Source organism: Amia ocellicauda, chromosome 21 (genome assembly GCF_036373705.1).
Source record: "Amia ocellicauda isolate fAmiCal2 chromosome 21, fAmiCal2.hap1, whole genome shotgun sequence".
NCBI lineage: Eukaryota > Metazoa > Chordata > Actinopteri > Amiiformes > Amiidae > Amia > Amia ocellicauda.
Window position 1 is genome coordinate 4,028,150 of NC_089870.1, and position 22,489 is coordinate 4,050,638.

The 22,489-nt window shown below is 42.1% G+C and overlaps 1 protein-coding gene and 1 non-coding gene across 2 annotated transcripts; one reads left to right on the forward strand and one right to left on the reverse strand.

Annotated features, from left to right (window-relative positions):
• Nucleotides 1-6,685: 6,685 nt before the first annotated feature.
• LOC136717379 (homeodomain-interacting protein kinase 2-like) lies at nt 6,686-11,665 on the forward strand. The gene is made up of 7 exons (XM_066695000.1): nt 6,686-8,136; nt 8,665-8,788; nt 9,148-9,261; nt 9,382-9,468; nt 9,752-9,936; nt 10,267-10,573; nt 11,327-11,665. Exons 1-7 carry the CDS (start codon nt 7,478-7,480, stop codon nt 11,663-11,665), a joined length of 1,815 nt encoding a protein of 604 aa, XP_066551097.1. The 5' UTR covers nt 6,686-7,477.
• Nucleotides 11,666-19,203: 7,538 nt separating this feature from the next.
• trnac-gca (transfer RNA cysteine (anticodon GCA)) lies at nt 19,204-19,275 on the reverse strand. Its single transcript has one exon. It is a non-coding gene; the product is annotated as a tRNA-Cys (tRNA).
• Between the last annotated feature and the right edge of the window lie 3,214 nt (nt 19,276-22,489).

A 22,489-nucleotide genomic window follows, 5' to 3' on the forward strand; every position in this document is an offset into this window, starting at 1 on the left:
GTAGGCCAGTCCAATCACATGGTAGGCATCAGTTAGGAGATTGTACTGAGAGAGGATGTGATGAACAAAAAAGACACAGTGTCTTTTGACAGCAGGGTAACAAGACATCCTCTGCCCTTTGTGCCAGTTTCATGCTGCTTCTTACTATTCTCTATGCAACTGTTTACATGCTGTTGGAGGCAAACATCATATTTGCTCGAGAGTAGAATCAATTCTAGGACATTTCCATGATTAACAGCAATGTTTTCCCAGCTATAAGCAGTCTTTGCTTTATCTCCCCTGTAGCTAAGGCCACATTTGTGTATACCTTTAATGACATCCACTATGCGCTCCATCAACTGACGTTTCTTCTTCACTTGCTCGCTATGTAATGACATTTGGTTGCTAGTCAACAAGCTTTTCACATCTGCCTTTTGTACATTTACAAAGTAAGCATCTGTACTATCTCTATGGATTTTTTCATGTTCCACTATTCTTAGGTGATTATGTTTCCAGGCTTTCATGTCTCCCTTTATGAAGGGGCTTTCACTAACCAAAGGTGCAAATGTCAAACAGACAGTACAGTACAGAGATTTTTTCAACAACTTGCGGTTGGTTCCATCTTTGCAGTTGAAAACTTTTGGTGTTTGTTAGAGGATGATAACAAAAAACATATCTATATCCTGTAACATAAGGCGAGCAAAGTAATCAAAATAATCAACAGCCTCATCTTCGTGTGTCTTTTTCTTAGCTTGTGGTTCAGGGTCCCTGAGTAGACTCTGCTCTCTCTTTTACATTTCCTTCAGTAGGCCTATGAGACTCATCTGTACCTGGATTAAATCACAATAAAAAGCAATCTGTAAGGCTATGACATGGAAACATGTTTTGACTGCATGTTTCAGTCTTATTTCATATTCTTTTCATCCTATTCCCTTTCAATTGTGGTCTTTGTATGTTTACTATTCTATTATTACTATACTGTTAATGATAAAAGCATAATAGGTCATAAATATGTGGGTATAAATAGTGGTGACATTGGAACTAATATCTAGTCATGTTAGATTGTTCAGTAAACAATGTTCACACACTGTGGTACAACAGCTCTACCTGTGCCTTCCACAGCAGGGATCCTTCTGGGCACATTACTGGGTCCTGACACTGTCTCTGACACTAAATCAAATTAAAAAAATTAAGTTGTTATAATTTTCAGCACAAGCCCCCCCTCCCTACAAAAGAAAAGTATTCTGATCATTTTTAACATTTAGCAATCCTACCTGCCCACTCTGGAGTTATGGGCTCATGGCTGGCGCTTGGTCCTGCCTCTTCCTCACCGCCAGCAGCAAACTGGTCTACTGGCTGCTGCTTACTAGAGACTACAATAGACTCTCACAGTCTCACAAACGCGTCACGACATACCATACTTATTCGTATCGTAACCGCTATATGCCATAACCTCACACAATTCCTTGACAATAAAATTGAATTGTGGTTTGTAGGCAACGTTATACGTTATATTTTGTTTTGCATGCCTGACATCTTGGCACTGTAGCCTAGGCTAGCATACCTGTCTTATCATCACCATCTTCTGGCTCTTGTTCTGTCCCTTCACTCTCAGTCTCAAGCTGCGAGCTTGTTTTACTCTTAAACAAGTCGCTGCGTTTGGCACATTTGGCCGTATCTTTTTTTCTTTAATTCTGGCTTTTTCAGCTCTCTTCTCTTTCTCTTTCTATTCTCCATCTTGTCTTAGTGTAAGTCTTACTCGCATCTTCTACCAATTTGTAATTACGTCAATCAGGTGTTCAATCACAACCTCCTGTGGACCTGGGCAGGGATCGACCAATTTGGGATTTGGTAGGGGCCACTCTCACCCCCAAATCAGCATCCAAGTGTTTGGATGTTTCTGTTGAGCTGACCTCTGAGCTAATTTTCGAGGAAAAGTGTTTCAGTAGCAGTGTGTGCGAGCGTGTGACGCAGAGCCCACGCTTCTGCAAGTGTAGCCTACATGAGTACATGATTTATTTAATTTTAAAATTATTGTGTTTACCGACCCTGTCACCGGCCCTTGCGGCCCAACAACCGCAAGGCCCACTGTGAATCTTCCCGTTTCTCCCGATTAGCCACTCTGTACTTGTCACCATGCAAACCCTGCTATCTGCCACTAGGAGCGAGTTTAGTGCTTCTGCAATTCCACATGCTAAATACACCAATCAGCCATAACATTATGACCACCTGCCTAATATTGTGTAGGTCCCAAAACAGCCCTGACCCATCGAGACATGGACTCCACTAGACCTCTGAAGGTGTGCTGTGGTATCTGGCACCAAGACGTTAGCAGCAGATCCTTTAAGTCATGTAAGTTGCGATGTGGGGTTGCCTTTGCCATTGCTGTGCCTGCCTTGATTTGACTGCATTTACGTTTTACAGTAAAATACGATATTTCCCAGCGGTTAAGTGGATGCTGATTAAAATGTGAGACTATTATGATATTTAAAACGAATACACCTTTTTGTAAAATTGTGTTTGTTTCCCCATACATTTAATGGACTTCTTATTATACTCGAATTAACTTAAAATTGAAGTTATACATAAAGTTATACCTTTGTAAATCAGTGGTATGTATTGAGCTGTTGTCAATACAAGTACAAATATGAATGTACTTGTATTACCTTTTATATTAACATATTACAGAATTGACCCATCATTTCCACATGTGTCTGCAGCCATAATAATGGATTGTACATGTAGGAATAACACTCCACCCCACCCTGCCTCCCTTTTGTTCAAATAAATTAGATATACATGCAATGGCCTGCAAAATCTGCTTGTATGTAGGCTAATACACAAAACTAATGGTGTGAACATATCTATGTCCAGATTGTTTTCTCAATTTAAATGCATCACTATAATGTGAATTGAATTGATGAAAGGTTGTTTTACATTAAGCCTCTCGTCTCCTTGAAATGATTACGCTACATCAGCAGGGAGGTAAATCCGGAGCCGGTACCACCACCGAAGCTATGGAAGATGAGGGAGCCTTGGAGCCCAGTGCACTGGTCATCCTGGGGAGACGAGAGGGGGCCATATAGGATACATGTGTGATGGGGTAGATACATTTTAAGATCAACTTACACATTATAGTTTCTGATACTTCAATTTGCTTTCCCAGTATAATGATCTGAGGGACATTGCTTTTCAAACAATGACAAATAATCTAGAATGTCAGGGCTCTCCAACAGGTCGATGCCCACCAGAAGCCCTTACACAGTGCTGGAACTTTTCCATTGTTCAGGCCCTGCAGGGCAGCACTGAGCTCCTGCAGTGAGATGGGCTGCTCCAGCTGGGCCACACAGGCTGCAGGGAGCTGTGGAAGACCCTGTGTGAAACTCTGCACTGCTGCCCATCCCATCCTGCCTGCGCCTCATACAAAGCACTATAGAAGCCCACTGCATACCGACACACCTGCGCCGGTGCACACTGCTCTATGCCCTGCGGCGTCCGCAGGCATCAAATGATTTTCAGCTGCGCCACTTTCTTCGAGTCCAAACAAAATACCTTGTTGGTGCATGAGCCTCCGCCAACCCCTGAAAACGGGATCTCTTTTCATTCAGGTCAATAAGGAGCCTACTGTCGGCACCCAGCTCTATGGCTCTCTGCAGAGATTCAATGTCCTCTTCCAATTTTGCCAGAGCTGCTTTTACACTTATTGTGTAATGACAGACTAGGCACAAGAGGGACGAAACCAGGTGCGGAGGGGCAAAGAAGAGTTGAAACAGGCAAGGGTCGAGAGCCGGCAAACAGGATCTGTGGGAAAAAGCAAAAGACCCGTCAAGGGGGCAGGCAGGAGGTCAGGAGATCGTTCAAACAAGGCAGAAGAGGGAATCCAAGAAACAGTTGTCGGCACAGACGCACACAGGCACACGCACGCAAAAAAAACAACAGGAGAAACATTTAGAAATGACAACACAAGGTGCTGCGGAATGTCAATTGAATAATTGTTGCTGGTGATTGAGAAAGACGTTAGAATTCAGGGGATGACCTCTGGTGGTAAACAGTGGGATTGTGGAGTGAGGATGACACATATTGTGACATTACTACATTTATTTGTACTTTCCCAATATCCCACCACTGTTTCACAGATAAGATCACACAAAATCGCCCTTTTGTTGATGCCAGTGCTGCCAGAAAACTTTAAAAACCTCTACAAAATGTGCATTATCGAACAGATTGTTATTAAAATGCCAATACGGGCTGTGTGTTTTAAAAGCAGCATCCAAAATCGAAACAGCCAATAATCTGTGTTCAGATAAAAAGGTAGGAACAATTCTACAATTCAGAAAAAGACTGTGCTGATAATTAAAAATATAAGCCTATCCAGTCGAGCCGAAGAAATAAAACTACTACTACTCTTTACCCAAGTGTATTGTCTACGATGCAGGTTAGAAGCTTTCCATACATCTACTAAATTATTGTGAGTAATAACTGAAAGCAACTCCTTAGCAGATGGAACATGTGGTTCAATGTGGTTCCTATGGTTCACCACGGTGGATCTGAAAGATGCTTGCTTTCACATCCCCATTGCGCAGGCGCACAGGAAGTTTCTCCGCCTTCGAGGGCCGAACATTCGAGTTTGCTGTTCTGCCCTTCGGCCTGTCGCTAGCCCCTCGCACTTTTTTCCAAGTGCATGGACATCGTGTTAGCCCCCTTACGTTGCCATGGGGTTTGCGTCCTCATTTACTAGCAGACTGGCTGGTTTGTTCTCACTCGAGGGAGCAGGTTCATAGCTAAACAAACCTCATTCTAGGCCATCTCTCCGAATTGGGCTTCTGGGTCAATCGAGTAAAGAGCCGCCTGACGAAAACTCAGCATGCACAGTTCCTTGGACTTCACTTTGATTCTGTTGCCATGCTCGCCACGCTGGAACCAGAGAGAGTTGCCTCTCCCTCTTCCAACTGAGAGCTCGTGCCAGAGGCTGCTGGACCTCCTAGCGGCAGCATTACAGACCCTGAACTCCTGGTGGCCCACTTGACTCGAGGTGTTGCCACGTCTTGGGCCCTTTTTCAAGGCGCGCCCTTGGACAACATTGTTGTGGCTGCAGCTAGGGTTTCGCTGCTTACATTGGTCCGGTTCCACAGGTTGTATGTGACTGGACCGGTCCCTTCCATTGGGAACCCGGTGTTGGCTGCAGTTGAGCCCCAGTAGCCCACGGGCTCTGGCTCCTGATTTCCTCTCCCAGTCTGTCCCTGTTAAGCACATCCTGATAGAGCTATTTGAACCATGTCTTCCCTTCCACCGGACTATGCCTTCCAGTCGAGCACACACGCAAGCTGCTCCTGGACTTGCTGACAGCCTGTCGATGTGTTCCAAGGGTCTGTCATGCGGCCTACAGGTATGTTGCCTTACGAGGCTGCCCTGTATATAGTTTGTTCATTATTGCATTGTTGCGGTGGTACATTCATCTGGTCTGTATCCCACTCTGTATATATAACGTGTAAACATCAGGACTGTGGCTCCACTCTAGCTTGTGTAGACTGGAGCTCACTGCCGCTGTTCCCAGCTGATGGCGCTCGAGTTGTTCTCACTATATAGTTCCTTGGTCAGCAGGTCTGTTGCCTGCTCTGGCTGTGTGCAATAGAGTCCGCTGCTGCTGTCCTCAGTGGTAAGCACTTGAATGGGCTCTTGTGTTCCGCTGTGTACATAGTTAATTTGTCAGCACAGTAGAGCTAATGTTGCCCTGCGCTAGCTGGTCTAATCAACAGGCGTCAACTGCTCCTGTGTTCCGTGGGAGGCACATGAGTTGGTTCCTGCGCCCCGTGGTGTGTATAGTTCGTTTGTATGACATTTTAAGTTGTCAGCACAATGGAACTCTCCACTCTGTACTGTTCAGTTGAGTAGGATGCTTCTGTGCTGTGCGGAGGCAGCATGAATGCTCCTGCTGCCACGCGATATATATTGTCGTTTTTAGCTCGGCTACTCTGTGACTGTGTACTGTGCAGGCTGTGTACTATGTTGTGTTTCAGTGGGTCTATGGCCCCGCACCTATTAGATCAGGGGTCCAGTTCCATGATAATGCGTGGAGGCCGCACATGTTGCTTGATTGCCCACGCCAGATATGTACAAGTAGATTACGGTCTCGCTCCTACCTGCACTAGTAGAGCAGCCGGCCTTGCTATTGTAAGCAGAGGGTGTAAGAGTTAACCTCTGTAGCCTCACTTTGTATATGCTGATTCTAGACAGTTCCCGGTAAGAACATGACTGCGGTCCTGCAGCCCTGTGGGGCCCCTGAGATTACTGTCTGGAGTTGTGTTGCCGAGGCCCCCTAGCAGTCACCTCGGGGCAGGGTCCCTTATCAACTCGGTGCCTCCTCCCTTGCGATGGTTTTGTTATACAGTAACCCCTCCCCCTTGGGCAGTGCTTCCGACTTGAAAGATAATTATAGGTTGCGAATGCAACCCCGGTTATCTGAGAAAGGAAGCACTGCCCAAGGGTTGCAAGGTCGTGCAGGAGTCATGCTCCTGGCAAACGAGGATGAACTTGTGCAGACATCACGTTTTATAGAACAGGAAGTGGGAAGGGACCAGTTCTGAGTGACGTGTGCAGAGGGGCCAATGGCAGCTTTGATAGAGTGACGTTTTTTGATCGGGTTCCTACGGAAGTGCGCAGCAACCCCTCCCCCTTGGGCAGTGCTTCCTTTTTCAGATAACCAGGGTTGGATTTGCAACATATCGTTTCTCTCTGAAACAGACACCTGAATCAGATTTGAAGGTGACTTCTGCCAATCCTTTTCCACAGATATTTTTGAGTAATGTAACAGGGTTAAATTGAAATGATTGTGTGTTTCATCAAACTAAGTTTAATGGATGACATTATTTTCATTTTAAAATACTGGTAGAATCCTCCTTAATATTTCATTGATAAGGTTAATCTATACTGTTTCCTGCACGCTTGCAGGTAAAACCAAACCAATGGAAAAAATGGGGGTGAGTTGTTAATTTTATTTTACTTTTCTGCTGAAGAGTGTTCCTTTTCTAAAGTTTGTGGATTTCTTGTTGTATATATACAAACTGTACTGGACCAAAAACTATGACAATACATAATAGCATGCCTCTGGTTTCAATCAACCTAATTGCAATGTAGAATGTAGAATTCACAGTGTAGAATTCCATGACATCACAATATCACCCCCACCATCAGACTGCCTTGCAATTCTACTACATCAGTAGTACAATTTTATGACATCATAATGTCATTCTACTTCCAGAGTATGCTTTAGTGTCTCACCACTGACTTGACTCCATTCCAGTCTGATCAACACAGCAGTGAAGATCTCCTTCTGTGAAACATCTATCTTTCGGTGGTAATTTATACATTTCGTTCTTGAGCCGAGTTTTGAAACCCTTTGGTGAGTAAGATCCATCTTTGTCAGGGGTAAAGGCTTAGATGAAGTATTTTTTACTGTACATTTACAAGTTTATTCTTTCTTTCGTTAACATAGTGACGAATGTCTGTGAAATTGCCCGAGACCTCCCAGAGCTGCGAGCTGAAGCGCAGGAGAGAGGAGATGGGGACCAGCAGCAGCAGGGCGCCTGTTGCCACGGACGAGGATAATGATGAGTACCAGCTGGTGGATCATGAGATGCTCTGCTCCCAGAGAAACCCGTATGAAGTCCTGGAGTTCCTGGGCCGGGGCGTCTTTGGCCAGGTGGTGAAGTGCAGGAATCACCGTACCGATGAGATCGTGGCCATCAAGATCCTGAAGAACAAACCCGCCTATGAGCGGCAGTGCCTGATTGAAGCCACCATCCTGGCCAGGCTGAGCAGAGAGAACCCCGACCAATATAACCTTGTCCGGGCTAATGAGTGTTTCCGGTACAAGGGCCACTTGTGCCTGGTGTTTGAGATGCTAGATCAGAATCTGTATGACGTCCTTAGCTTCGGGCCCCTGCCCCTCAAGTACATCAGGCCCATCCTGCAGCAGGTCGCCACTGCCCTGCTGAAGCTGGAGACTCTGGGGATCATCCACGCTGACCTCAAGCCTGACAACATTATGCTGGTGGACGCGGCCAGGCAGCCCCTCAGAGTCAAGGTGATCGACTTCGGTCTGGCCACCCATGTCTCGGAGGCAGTGCGCTCTGCCTGCATGCAGGCCAGATATTTCAGGTAAGGCAACGTGGCATTGCGTTTTCTAAATACTCCTTCTAAATACTTCAGTCTGTTGTGTTTACCTAATGCGCTTTGCACAGAACACATGAAGATGTATAGTTGTTAAGCACAATATGGCCAATGTCTGTAAAATATGGGAGTGAACTTAATTATAGGAGACCAGAGGAAAAAAAAACTGCATTCTCGGAAATAAAACATGTACTGACCTTAACTTCAGCGACACCCTAGCAGCTAAAGATGCAACATTTATAAATGTTTATACTAAATATAGTTAATATAGAGTCAGAATACAATACAATTACTATAGAGAGGGGTGTTTCAAATGAAACCAGGGAAATATGCCAAGAAGTAAAGCCAAATAATACAATGTGAGATCGAACATCAAATTCATATTATTCCTCATGTTTTCCACGCTGTGGGTTTTGTTAAAGCAGGCCTTGGTTACAGAGTCACCCTGTCTGAAATCACATTCTTTCTTGCCTCGTCCACACTGACCCACTGCTTCTATATGTCCTGTCTCTGCAGGGCTCCAGAGATCATCCTTGGCCTGCCCTACAATCAAGCCATTGATATGTGGTCGCTGGGCTGCATCATTGCAGAGCTGTTTCTGGGGTGGCCTCTGTACCCCGGGGCTTCGGTGTACGATCAAGTAAGAGCTGGAAGCTGCCTTTCCTGTCTAACGTCTAACAGAACTTGCACCTGAAAGAGTATTGAGCAGTAAAGACAAGAGTCCTCGTCTCTCTTCTGATGTTCAAACGAAAGGCTTTTGATCAAAATTTGTTCTCTTCCTGCAAAAACAGTAGGCATGATTTTTAAAAGCCTGATATATGTGTGTCCAAATAATTTAATTTACATTCTCTAGTACATTCTCTGATATGTGTGTTTATATATATATTTATATTTATGCTCAGCACAGGTGAAGATGGAAAGGATTGAACTTTTAACAGGTTTTTGATTTTCCAGCATTACTCTCAGTGGCTTTTGATTGATTTATTTTTGTTTTTCTAGATCCGGTACATAGTTGAGATGCAGGGTTTGCCTGCGGAGAACCTGCTGAGTGCTGGGACGAAGACAGGAGAGTTCTTTAAGAGAGACTCGGCCAACTCCCTGTGGAGACTTAAGGTCAGACCTTATAACACATTCAGGCTATAGCATTCAAAGAGACACATTTGGTCTTGTTAAAACATAAACTAAACTTAAAAAATAAAATGTAAATGTCCCTATCTGTATATTAACACACAGACGCCAGAAGAGCATGAGGGAGAGACGGGGATCCAGTCAAAGGAGCAGCGGCTGTACAAGTCCAGTGGTTTGGATGGCATGGCGCTGGTATGGAGCCCCTCAAACACTGGGTCATATTTACTGTGTTAGCACCTGGAGAAGTGCAGGCATCTCATTTTCACTTATACATTCCTATGTATTCGTTGGCACATTTCGCAAAGGTCTAGTAAACCTCCAGTTGTATTGGTACGAGTCACAGACTGAGTCACAGATATTGAAAGGCTTTTAACTGAACACTCTACAGTTTACTGCACTCTTACTGAGGTATAACTGTCTTGGGAAAGAACAGGCATTATGAAGAAATCTTAACTCCTCTAATTTGACTCCACAGGTCCATATGCCAATGGATCTGGATGGGAATGACTTGATGGCAGAATTGGCAGACCGGCTGCAGTTCATTGACCTGCTGAAGAGGATGCTGTCGATGGACCCAGAGGACAGAATTACCCCTGTCCAAGTCCAGAACCATCCCTTCGTCACTATGACTCATCTATTTGAGTTCCTCCCCAGCACACAGTATGTTTTAATAGGGGTGCGGATAAAAACAAAAGACAAAAACTGCCAACGTTGAAGAGTGTGCTCTTAAAAGCCACCTTGTGTTGTGTCTCCTGTAATAGGCAGGGAATAGCTGTGGAGCTGAATCTCCAGAGACACTGTGTTTTCACTTGATGAATATGCATCTTGGCAATGGGGTCTTTTGTGGGGAAAGAAAAATAAGAATATCAATCCGTCAATACCAGGAAAGCTTCTGAATTGTACTTGTTAAAAACAACCGTACACTAATTTTAAAGCTAGTGCTCAGAACGTGGAGATACTTATATTAACACATCTCTTCCTCTCGCCTAGTGTCATGTCTTGTGCCCAAGACATGGAGGTGTGCTATAGTCGGGTCGATACCAGCACGACCTACAATTGCCAGCTCCACGCAGCCCTCAGCACGACCTTTAACAGCCAGGTCAACACATCCCCCAGCACGACCTACAACAGCCAGGTCAACACAGCCACCAGCACGACCTATAACAGCCAGGTCAACACATCCCCCAGCACGACCTACAACAGCCAGGTCAACACAGCCACCAGCACGACCTACAACAGACAGGTCAACGCAGCCTCCAGCATGACCTACAACAGCCAGGTCAACGAAGCACCCAAGGTGAGTCCCAAAGTTTTTTTCTTTGTTTTCCCCTTTGTCTGTCCTGCAGGAGTGATAATGTAGGTGTGAGAGACTGAGCAACATGTGTCTCCAGGAAGTCCATTTGAGTGATGAAGCTAATATTAAACTGGTTAATACAGGTGTTTATTTCACCCATGATGTTTTAGTGTAATTGTTAAATCAGTTACTGTTTATCCTCATTTTGAATTTGACTTTTAATTTAAAAAAAAGTGTTGTATAGTCACAATATCACTATAAAAGTCTGCACCGATAATTATATACTAGTCTCTAGCATTTCAGTTCACTGACTGCCACTCTATAACACATCTCAAAAGCTATATATTCAGAGCTGATTCCGTCATCCAGAAGGATTGACTCCTGGTCTCATGCAGACCCCTCAGAGCTAGGGCCACATCTCTCACTTTAGTGACCATGTCAGCTCTTTGGTACGGCCCTCAGTATTGCAACTGGCACTGAGTATTGCTGGAGTTATAAAGGAGGTGGTATGGAGAGAGAGATAGATATGTATTGTTCCCTCTCCGTTCAGGAGTGAAAAGGGTCGATCTGTGTGGGCGTCATTATTTAGGAGGGTGAAAGGAAGGCAGACAATGCTACTGCAGTCAAATAATTAGCTCTGCTTGAATCCAACACCCTCAGACATGTGGAGATGGATGGACTGCTGTCGGTCGGGTTTGGTTTCGTGTCAACTCTGCAGACAGGCGCTCTCAGACTCTTTTTCGTGACTTTGCACAGGCGCAGCAACTTGTGGCAGCAGAGGAGAACAACAGGCAGTCGGACAACATCACCCCCTCCAACGCACAGGCGCCGGCAGCGGATGTCCACCTCTACAACGCCCCCAGGCTGGGCACTATGGGCAGGGCTCGGGTCACCACGCGGGCCAGGAGACCCATCCCCCCCGCCCTGGGCACAATGGGCAGGGCTCGGGTCACCACACGGGCCAGGAGACCCATCCCCCCCGCCCTGGGCACTATGGGCAGGGCTCGGGTCACCACACGGACCAGGAGACCCATCCCCCCCACCCCAGGCACTATGGGCAGTTGTCAGCTCACCACGTGGGCCACAAGAAAGTGAACTTTGCTGACTGTAAATAAAACTGTAAATTACAGAATGTCAACTTTTGTATTTTGTCATATTCTCCAACTTTCATATGGAGGTGTTTAGTCTCCGAGAAATTCATTCATTCTTGTGAAGTGAGTGATCAGTGGAAGACAAACTTGAAGACCTAGTAGATAAATAGGAAGAGATCTTTTCAAGGAACAAACTAGATTGTAGTGAAGCTAGAGGCTCTGTTCACAGAATGCGAAACAGAAGAGAAACAAGTACTTGATGAAATGGAGAAAAGGGCATTATTAGGAAGTCAAACAGTGAGTGGGCTTCGCCTTTAGTGCTTGTATGGAACAAATCTGGGGATCTACATGTCTGTACTGATTGTCGTGAGTTGAACAGGCACACATTAGGGATGCTTATCCACTGCCTCATGACTTAAAATATGTCCCAAGTGTAAAAAATGTACACTACCAGTCAAAATTGTATGAACACGTCAATTTGTTATAGACATTTTTGCAGTTTAATGTCTCAATGTACTAAATTAAAGCATAGAGCAAATAAACAATTGGAGATAAAAGAAGAAATCATGGAATTGTTTTGTTAAACAAAATTTAGCCCCTTACATCTCAGATATTCAGAAAGATGTTGCATTGTGACCTTAAAAGGGCACCAAATCCATGTGCTTCTCTTTAATCCCATGTTCTCTTAATCTCTTCATTGTTGTGTTGTTCGCCAAGTGTTTGGTATCCCATGAAAGATGAGACTCTAAGCTTTCTAAAGATGTGACAAAATTGTTTTTTATTCCACCCCCTGCATTTACTTTAATATTTTACTATAACTATTTTCTAATGGTATTATAAGTATATATTATAGTATAGGACTATTAGTGTGTATGTGTGTATAATTATACAGATGGGTGACAATGGAAAAAACAACATAAAGTGTCTCAGTAAGGTGTTGGGCACCATGAGCCAGAAGAACAGCTTCTTCTAAACAATGTGAGGAAGCAATACAAAAGGCAAACACAATGTTAGGGTATATTGTCAAAAGTGTTGAACTGAGAACAAGGGCAGTAATGTTCAGTCTGTACAATGCACTAGTTTGAGCTCATCTGGAATACTGTGTACAGTTCTGGGCTCCACACTTCAAGAAAGATATCGCTGCTCTAGAGGCAGTTCAGAGGAGAGCAACCACACTTATTCCAGGTCTGAAGGGAATGTCCTACTGAGACACTGAGGGAACTGAACCTGGAACAGAAGGAGACTATATGGGGACTTGATCCAAGTCTTCAAGGTCATGAAAGGCATCGACCACATCAAACCAGAGGAGCTTTTCCAGATCTGCAGGGACACATGGACCCGGGGACACAAATGGAAATTGGGCTTCAAGGCATTCAAGATGGAAAACAGGAGACACTACTTCACACAGAGAGGCATCACAATCTGGAACAAACTCCCCAGCGATGTGGTTTAGTGCTACTGGTGGGTGATGTTTCAAATAAATGACAAGTGCTGGACTGAGAGCAGTAAGAGAAATCAAAATGACTGGTGTACTTTGATACATTTAAAGCTAAATACCAACAATGACGAAGAAATACTGTTTCAAAGCTTTTAGGAACTTGCTTCTGTGGAAGGAGAATAATTGCTGAACTTTCTATGATACGTCCTTGAACACTTGGAACACTTGAAGTGGAATGAAGTGATGGGTTTCCTTTTGTGAATCTGAAAATGTTTTGATGGAGGAACCAGAGATTGGAACAGAACAGACTTTGAAAATATATGGTGATTTGATGGCCAACTCACAGTTCCACAGATGAATGCTTTATTTAACAGATATGTTCAATATACAGTACTGTGCAAAAATTTTAGGCAGGTGTGAAAAAATGCTTTCAAAAATAAACATGTTAATATATTATATTTATCAATTAACAACATGCAAAGTGAGTGAACAGAAGAAAAATCTATATCAAATCCATATTTGGTGTGACCATGCTTTGCCTTCAAGACAGCGTCAATTCTTCTAGGTACACTTGCACAAAGTCAGGGATTTTGTAGGCATATAGCCAGGTGTATGATTAAACAATTATAGCAAACAGGTGCTAATGATCATCAATTCAATATGTAGGTTGAAACACAATCATTAACTGAAACAGAAACAGCTGTGTAGGAGGAATACAAAAAAAAGCCAAACTCAGGTAACAATGTGAGGTTGCTGAAGACCGTTTACTGTCAAAAGTCATACATCATGGCAAGACTGAGCACAGCAACAAGACACAAGGTAGTTATACTGCATCAGCAAGGTCTCTCCCAGGCAGACAGGGGTTTCCAGATGTGCTGTCCAAGCTCTTTTGAAGAAGCACAATGCAACGGACAACGCTGAGGACCGTACACGCAGTGGTCGGCCAAGGAAACTTACTGCAGCAGATGAAAGACACATCATGCTTACTTCCCTTCACAATCAGAAGATGTCCAGCAGTGCCATCAGCTCAGAATTGGCAGAAAACAGTGGGACCCTGGTACATCCATCTAGTGTCTTGAGAAGTCTGGTCAGAAGTGGCCTTCATGGTAGACTTGCAGCCAAAAAACCATACCTCCGACTTGTTTTGAAGACAAAGGGTGGTCACACCAAATATGGATTTGGTTCATTCAGTTAATTGATAAATATAATCTATTAACATGTCTATTTTTGAAAGCATTCTTACTTTACAGAATTTTTTCACACCTGCCTAAAACGTTTGCACAGTACTGTAAATATATATATATATATTTACAGTACTATTTTTTTTTTTTCACATTTTGCTCAGTCTCATGCATTTGATTTAGGATTTTATTCCTCATCAATGCTGCATACTCCAGAGTTTTACCTAAAATTACTATTAAAAATACAAAAATGAAACATCATAATTGGTTAAGTCTCCACCCCCCTGAGTTAATACTCTGTCAGCAATTACAGTCTGTTGGGATCGGTCTCTGCACAAGTAGATTTGGCAATATTTGATCATTCTTCTTTACAAAACAGTCCAGGCTTTGTCAAGTTTCTTGGGGAGCGTTGATGGACAGCAATCTTCTAGTCATGTCACAAATTTCGATTGGATTTAGGTTGGGGCTCTGACTGGGCAACTCTAGCACATTTACCTTTTTGTTTCTTAGTCACCATATAGGTAATATATGTATGTGCGTGTTTTACGAAAACCGTGCCGTAAGAGCAAGAATTTACACTATACAACAGCCCTAATTAAAGCATGATAACTGAAGAGCCAGTAGACAATAAAATGCATAATTCTATTGAGGGACAGTTTGAAGTAGTTCAAGTAAGAGCAGAATATAGGTAATAGTCACATCAGAGCTATGTGCAGTGCAATTGGTGCAATTTTATTATTTTGCATCTGTGGTATGTTATTGAACGCTGAGTAAACATTGGATTCCTGTTGTCAGACTGGTACATTAGCTTAAGGCTAAACTGTGATCTGAAAACACTGTATAAGGTTACTGTAACAATGTTCAGTAGTCTATGAACGCATTGTAAAAATCAATAGCCTTGTCCCATGAAAGTTTCTGAAAGGTATTATCTCAGAAGTAATATCATTACATTAAATAACTAACGTTGTTAAATTGTGGTTAATTAAATTCAAATACATGTTCAAGGCGTTAGGATATGGTAGGTAGAAATGGCAATAACATCATGGAACATGGCTGAAATGTCCTGAAAAGGTCCTGATAAGATTTGTTTTAAAGGGTTGCAACCCTGGAAAGAGGAGAATTAAGATTACAGGTGCTGTCAAGGAAAACAAAACTCATGCAAAGCTGATTGATATTGTGACAGTGTTGGGGGTAGGTAGGCCCATCCAGTGCATAAATCCAATTTCCCCCCCATATAAACCATAACAATGATCTCAGAATTTTCTATGAATCTACCCCCCCACCCTCAGCTATAGCACTTTATTCTCTTTAGATCTTACCTATAAGCATGGCCAGACACTCATTCTTGTCAGCTGTCTCAGTTGATTTGTCTGCTGTCTCCAATTCCTGTGAATGTGAAGCAAGAGCACTGCATTACAAACAAGACAGCTTCTCCTGACGCAGAAGAACACAAGATCTCTGTTTGGGCAGGTATCAACTTTGAATAGATCATTTTTAATTTCAAATCTGTATTGATTTATATTACTGCACTTGGATAAGGGTGTCTGCCATGAAATAAATAAATACTGTGCGCAGCGATCGGTAATGTCCGTACCTCACTGGCAGATGGTCTGAAGCTCCCAAAGCCATACATTTTGAGGACTTCCCTCACCACCACCTTGGGGATCTCACGGATGTGGCCAATCTTTCCAGAGACAGTGCCGGCAGTCCATCACCAACATCTCCATAATGTTGAGGTAGACACGGCTGGCTGCTCTCTTCACCTTGACAGCAGCAGAATCCTATGTCTTCCTATGAAACACGAACTGGAACCATCATGGACAGCATTTTTAGAGTTGGAGAAACCAAATGTCATACAGGGATTCTACCCCATACCAATAGGATGTTATGAACCTGATTCAAAGTAACAAATGATTGCAAATTGTTATATTTTAAGATATGGTCATATAAAGCAGCACTATTCATTCCCAATCAACCTGCATATCCTTGCCATATTAATGTATTTCATTATTCTTATGCCTAATATTATATTGAATGGAAGGGATCCCCAGTGTCATTATCCTAATGACCTACCCTCAGCCAAGAGAAAGCCCATGGAAGCAAAATGTATAGTATCAATTAAAACATCCATTATTATTGCACTGATCATAATTGATCGTATAGTGGCACCCAGTAGCACCCAAGATGATATCACCCATAACCTGCTTAATATCTCAATAAAAGCTCAATAAGTACAAGACCCAAAATGAGGTACAGACATCGAAATATGTCAATCGCGATCTCAAATGACCATAAATGTTCAATTAGCATCAATTAGCCCTTCCCCCACAGGTAACATACAGCTCTGGACCACCACAGTTGTATGCACACATTTCACAGACAAGAGATACAACAGGGCAAGGAGGGTCCATAATATCTACAAACCCAATACTTCCTTTTTCTTGTGTCCCCACAATACTCTGTGCAGTACAATGTCCCACTCCACACTGTGCCGCTCCGCTCTCCTGCCGCAGCGCTGGGCCCTTGTCTCCCCAGACTCTGTAGTTCGGGCGCTCCCGGGAGAGACAGTGGTCCAGGCCGGTCCACACCGAGACTCCCGATTTAACAATCAAAGATAAATAACATCACTTATACAATAATACACGATCTTCATCATTACTGTAAATAAATATAAAATGGCTACGTGATTCAAATAACATAACATTGAATGTATTTTTCATTGTTATTAATCATATGCGTCCCCCTAGTCCCGTGTATTGAATGGTTTAGTTTACAAGCAGCTGTATTGCACTGTACATGCTGTGTATGCGGTTCATGTTTAATTCATTATTCTATCAAGGGATATCTCACGTTGTTGTTTCCTTATTTGTAAACACATAGGCTTATATCGATCACCATTACATGAGCAAAATCCTCAGAGCTCCCGCCCTACCAGCGCTGCACCACTGGGTGGATAATGAAGCCGCGGACTCGACAAGAAAGCGGCAAAGACGACTCTGTGAAGCAGATCACGATGGCGGGGTGTGGGTGCTGGGCCTGGCACACTGAGGTAAGACAGGTATACTTATTTATTTAATTCAGCAGTAGACGGAGGAAATGCACGCTGAATGAGGACCCCAGGTCATTAGAAATGTTAAGCATATTTGTAGGGTGAACTGAGATTTTTATTTTTAGCAACGTATTTGTAAGCTTTTACACAAACCTGCAGTTCACCTGAGGTCAGGGCCGGTTCTTGACATTTTATAAAATTTTACTAGTTATGTAATATATAGGATGATACCGAATATTCAAAATTTCAACTATTCATTAAAGATGGGCACTATCGTCAAGTGAATCTAACATTCGATAGTTAAAAAAAAAATAATAATAAAAAAAATAATAATAATAATAATAATAATAATTGTATTTTAAACCCTGTACGGCTGATTGCCTCTCTATGTAGCTGTAATGAAGACTGACGGGAGGGTGGGATTTGTTATTTCTTGTCTGTGATTGGCTGACAATGACAGATCTGCGCGACTCCGCCAATGGGATCAGTGGAATTCTGCAGATCTACGCAGAAAGGAAAGAAGAGCAACAAACAAACTAATATTATTAAAACACACACAGCCAGCTATTGCTATATAATTTGTTTTCACTGGGACTTGAACGCACAGGTATGTTTCTGAATTTATTTAATAAAGTTGTTGTGTTAGATGAGTATTTTAAAATAAAGTTCAGAACTTCTTGCAATTGCAAAAATTGTCACATTGCATTATTTCGCCTTTAATGTATTTTTTGTTAATGTGTTTCCAAAATATTGCAGCAGAGTCCTGGCGAGCTCGTTTCCACTTGATGACATTTTGGAGCTGCAAGTTAGTCTTATGTATTTATTTTACTGTAATTATCACCTCATATAAACTGCTGTGTATTTTGATGTGAAACTACCAATCAGCGGTTTCACAGACGCTGCTGCCTGACAATCCTCTATTCTGATTGGCCAGGACTGGATATGGAAGAATCCAATAACCGAGACCCAGTTTCCACTCCTGTGAGTCGTGACAGTACAGCTTGTCTTTAATGCATGTAAGTGTAGAAAAATATATCAGTTTATCAGTGCGATTTATGCTGGGCGGCAATCAACAGTTGTCAGATGCCCTCAGGGATTTCTTGTGTCTCGTCTTGACTTTTTACCTGTTCAGCTCTTTCCCCGCGCCCCCCATAAAGTTTGGGAAACCCTGGACTCACGTATAGGGATGTTAGGGTTATGGAGGCCCTGCCTCCAAGCCCGAGGCCCTAGGCAATTGCCTACTCTGCCTATAGGTAGTGCCAGCCCTGCCTGAGGTATTGTGATTGTAGTGATTTTCTACAGGAAGAAAAAAGTCGAATAATTTGTTAGACATTAGTTCAATTAAATAAATAAAATACAAAAAATGCGTAAGCCAAAACGGCGATCCACCAGGTGAGAGTGGGTTTCAAACAACCGCGTGCTCGCAAAATTCCCTTGCCTGGCAATTAGATCTCATGATTTGATTTATTTCACTCTGAAATCATATATTCATTTACAATTCCCACACAACGTTAAACACAGAGATCCTATTGATCAGTGCTGACTCGCCTCCAGACAGCGGCTCCAGTGGGTCGGTGGGATTCTGCAGTTCTCAGCAACTCGAGTCCGACGGTTTTCAAACACAGCTCATAGGACGGGTCCAGTCTTGTCCCGTTAGCAACCACTACATTTAAATACACTTTGCTTTCAGGGTGAATGCAGAAAAGAAAAAAAGTATTTCTAAACAGAAGTAATACAGGGTCTGTATAGAATCCTTGCTGTTATAGCTACACTTTCCCCTTAGTATTTAATCTCAACCCTTCTCCAGACTCATTCCATGTGTGTATAGCTGCAGATGAGAACAAACAACCTATAAATATCCTGTGTCATATTATAGAGGACACCTGGATTTAAACCAGAGACCTCTTGATCTGCAGTCAAATGCTTTACCACTGAGCTATACCCCCTTCAGTTGCACAATATAATCACACATGTAATAATGCAGACAAATATCAAAAGCCCTGCGTGAAGAACCATCATTACTAACACCATTCAATTCCATCTTACGAGAAGGCAACTTACTGATTGAAGAACCTCATTTTACTCATAACAGCATGTTTTCGTAGGTGGCACCTGGAATTGAAGCATAGACCTCTTGCTCTGCAGTAAAATACTGTATGAATGAGCTATACACCGTTCAATTGCAAAAGAAACATTCTCATTATATAACAAAGGCAGAACTGGAAACCCTCCTTTATCTAAGGAATCACTATGGTGCAATTTTGACCAACAATAATAATCAATCAGCAGAGTGAAATTTGCCCCTCTCTCTAATACCCCACGTTTCTTCATATGCCAGATGTTCAAAATAAAGATAATAAAAAAATTAAAGTGAACGTTTGATCTTGTGTTCCATCAGGAGCCAATGAGAATACTCTATTCTAATTTTGATTGACACGTTCTCCTACATGACCCCTTTGATAAAACCGGCCAAACAGTCTCTAAAGACATTATTAGACAAAAAATAAGGAGGAAGGGGAAAAAGTATTTGAGCACTGGGTGTAACCGCATGCATGGGTGTTACATGTGACTATTATTTTATTTGAGCTGTGCATAAATTATTGGGGGGTGGGGGGTGTACTTATTTGGTGGGGTGTTTATTTATTTTCTTACCTCTCTCTCTCTCTCTCTGGTTGAAGGACTGAGTCGCATGTTTGTACACACAGACATGCAGACATGGATACTGGCTCCTGTCTAGTCACACATACATTTCTGCCCAGAGGAGCAGTTTGCAGGGAGTCAAGATATGAAAGTAGGTCAGCTGCGTCTCATGCATGTAAGAACTGTAGGTATAGACTGACTAAGGTACTTGGGTTTAAAGCCACAAACATGAAGACTCAATATGTATTTTTATAATTCATTAAGTCAATCTTTCTATTTTGGTGTGTGTGGTTTTGTGGTGAAATGCATAGCAATTGCAACTGAAATTCTGAATTTTCAGCATGTAGACTGTGCAGTTCAGAACTTGTAATGTATGTGTAATATAATGTAGATGTGATTGCATATATATGTGTGTGTGTGTGTGTATATATATATATATATATATACACACACACACATATATATATTGCTTACAGTAAGTGGGTAGTGAATCTATTGCTGTCACTAGGTACAAACTGCAGCTGGAGGCAAAAGGCAAAATACCTGTTTCCATACGCAATAAAACATGTTCAGTTCATTTGAAATAATGAAAAGAACCTGCTATTGTAAACGGCATTTGAAAAGCTGTTCTAATAGCAAGTAAATGTTAAAGAAGGTCTCAATGCTAATTACTGTGTTTAGAGCAGGGAGATATTTCAAAGCCTTGTCATTAAGAAACAAACAGCGCCCATTGTATAAATATTAGTGCTTTCTGGTGCACCAGTTTCAGCTCTGTTTTGTGCTTGGTGTTTTGTTCTGTTATTTTAGCTTTTGAATGCCTTTATTATTATGTGGTAGGTACCTGTAAATGTTAAAGGGAAAAGTGCACACAAACAAAGAAACCTCACCAAATTACAGTGTAATGCGTCTTCCACAAAATCAAATCACACACGGCTTACACACTGAGTATTATTTGGAAGAAGTTGATCTAGTAATGAGCTTTACTATATAAACCCATAGGCTATTTGTGTATAAGCTACCCAACATAAAACACATTTTCTGTTTTTGCACTATTTGACGTGTTGCTATGAAATTCGGCATGCCGGTATATTTCATTAATAACAATTGGCTATATTACATTGTCACTGCCTCATATCTCAGACACATTCCTAGAAATATTCTAAAGGCAAACTATTCTCTCAGAACAGCACATGTCAACGTGACCTAGCGTCTGTAAATAGAAGTAGAAAAACAGATAAAAGTAAGCCTTGTTTTTGTGGACGACTTCCTGTGTTGTTGTTTTTTCAATAAAGATAAAACAAAAAATATATGAACTATAGAAAAGGAGTTTACTTCCACTCAACCAGTTCAACATCATAAATACAAGCCCAGTAACATTTAACCTTAGTTTTCTGATAGCGACATTTGGGTTTAAATAAGATCTGCTTCATCCTGAATGTCAAGACTGATTTGCATTTGGGCAAGGACAGATCTGACCGTGACAAGGATTCACCATGAAGTATGGCACAGTGGGTTAAGCACTGCTGGGTATGGGTGAGCTTGAAAAGGAAGCCGCTCATCTTCCCTGTTCCTTGAAAGTCTATTTTAATAATTGAGATATTAATTAATCCTCTCTTAAATACTGTAGTCCTGGTATTTATTAAATTTATGTATTTATTTATTACTTTGTTCTATTTAATGGAACAATACAAAAATGAATACAAATAGATTTGTCCCTTTTGTTTTCATGATCATTTTTAATATTGTGTTCTGGAGTGCAGTGCAATGATGCATGAAAATGAAAAGAAAAAGATTTTCATTTTCAGCAGTATCACTATTAGAAAAATCTGGCTATGAATGTCTTTCAATGTAATTTTCATTTTAAACAAAAAAGTGCACAGACATGTTTTTGCAAACATGATAAATAGATTTACTTTGGGGAAATCACCATTTTTATTTGTATTCAGTCTTGGGTTACTTTCCACCCCAAAAGTCCTCACTGACATGCTCTTGGGGACAGACCAATAGTGGAGGGGTAACTTCCCCATCCTCGCCTACTAGAAGCGATCCAGCTGGTGACCCTGAAAAGAAAATATTTAGTACACCTACAAACCACAGGGGAAGAATACATCTGGCAGTTTAATAGCTACCTTGAGCAAAAGACACACCAACCGCTGTATAAGCGCAACAACTGTTTAGCTACTTTCTGACGCTGGTCTGGAATGAATACTCATTTCACAGCTACTGGACAGCAAATCCACAGCACAGACGCAATTAGTCCACCGTTTCATAACTTCAGCAGGATTCAGAAGTCGAAAACCTTCAGCTTGGGATACATAACTCCAGTCACGGTCATTTATCAAACGTTAGAGCCGGCATCGACGGGCTCTATTGCTGAAATGCTAGTTTTCTAGTTTTGCACCTACCTGATAAACACAAGTGTAATCCTTCAGCTTCTATAGTGACAATGCCTTTGCTGCTGTAGCTCAAGCAGTGTATTTTCATGAACAAAATAAAACATTAGTCTAAATACAGTCTATC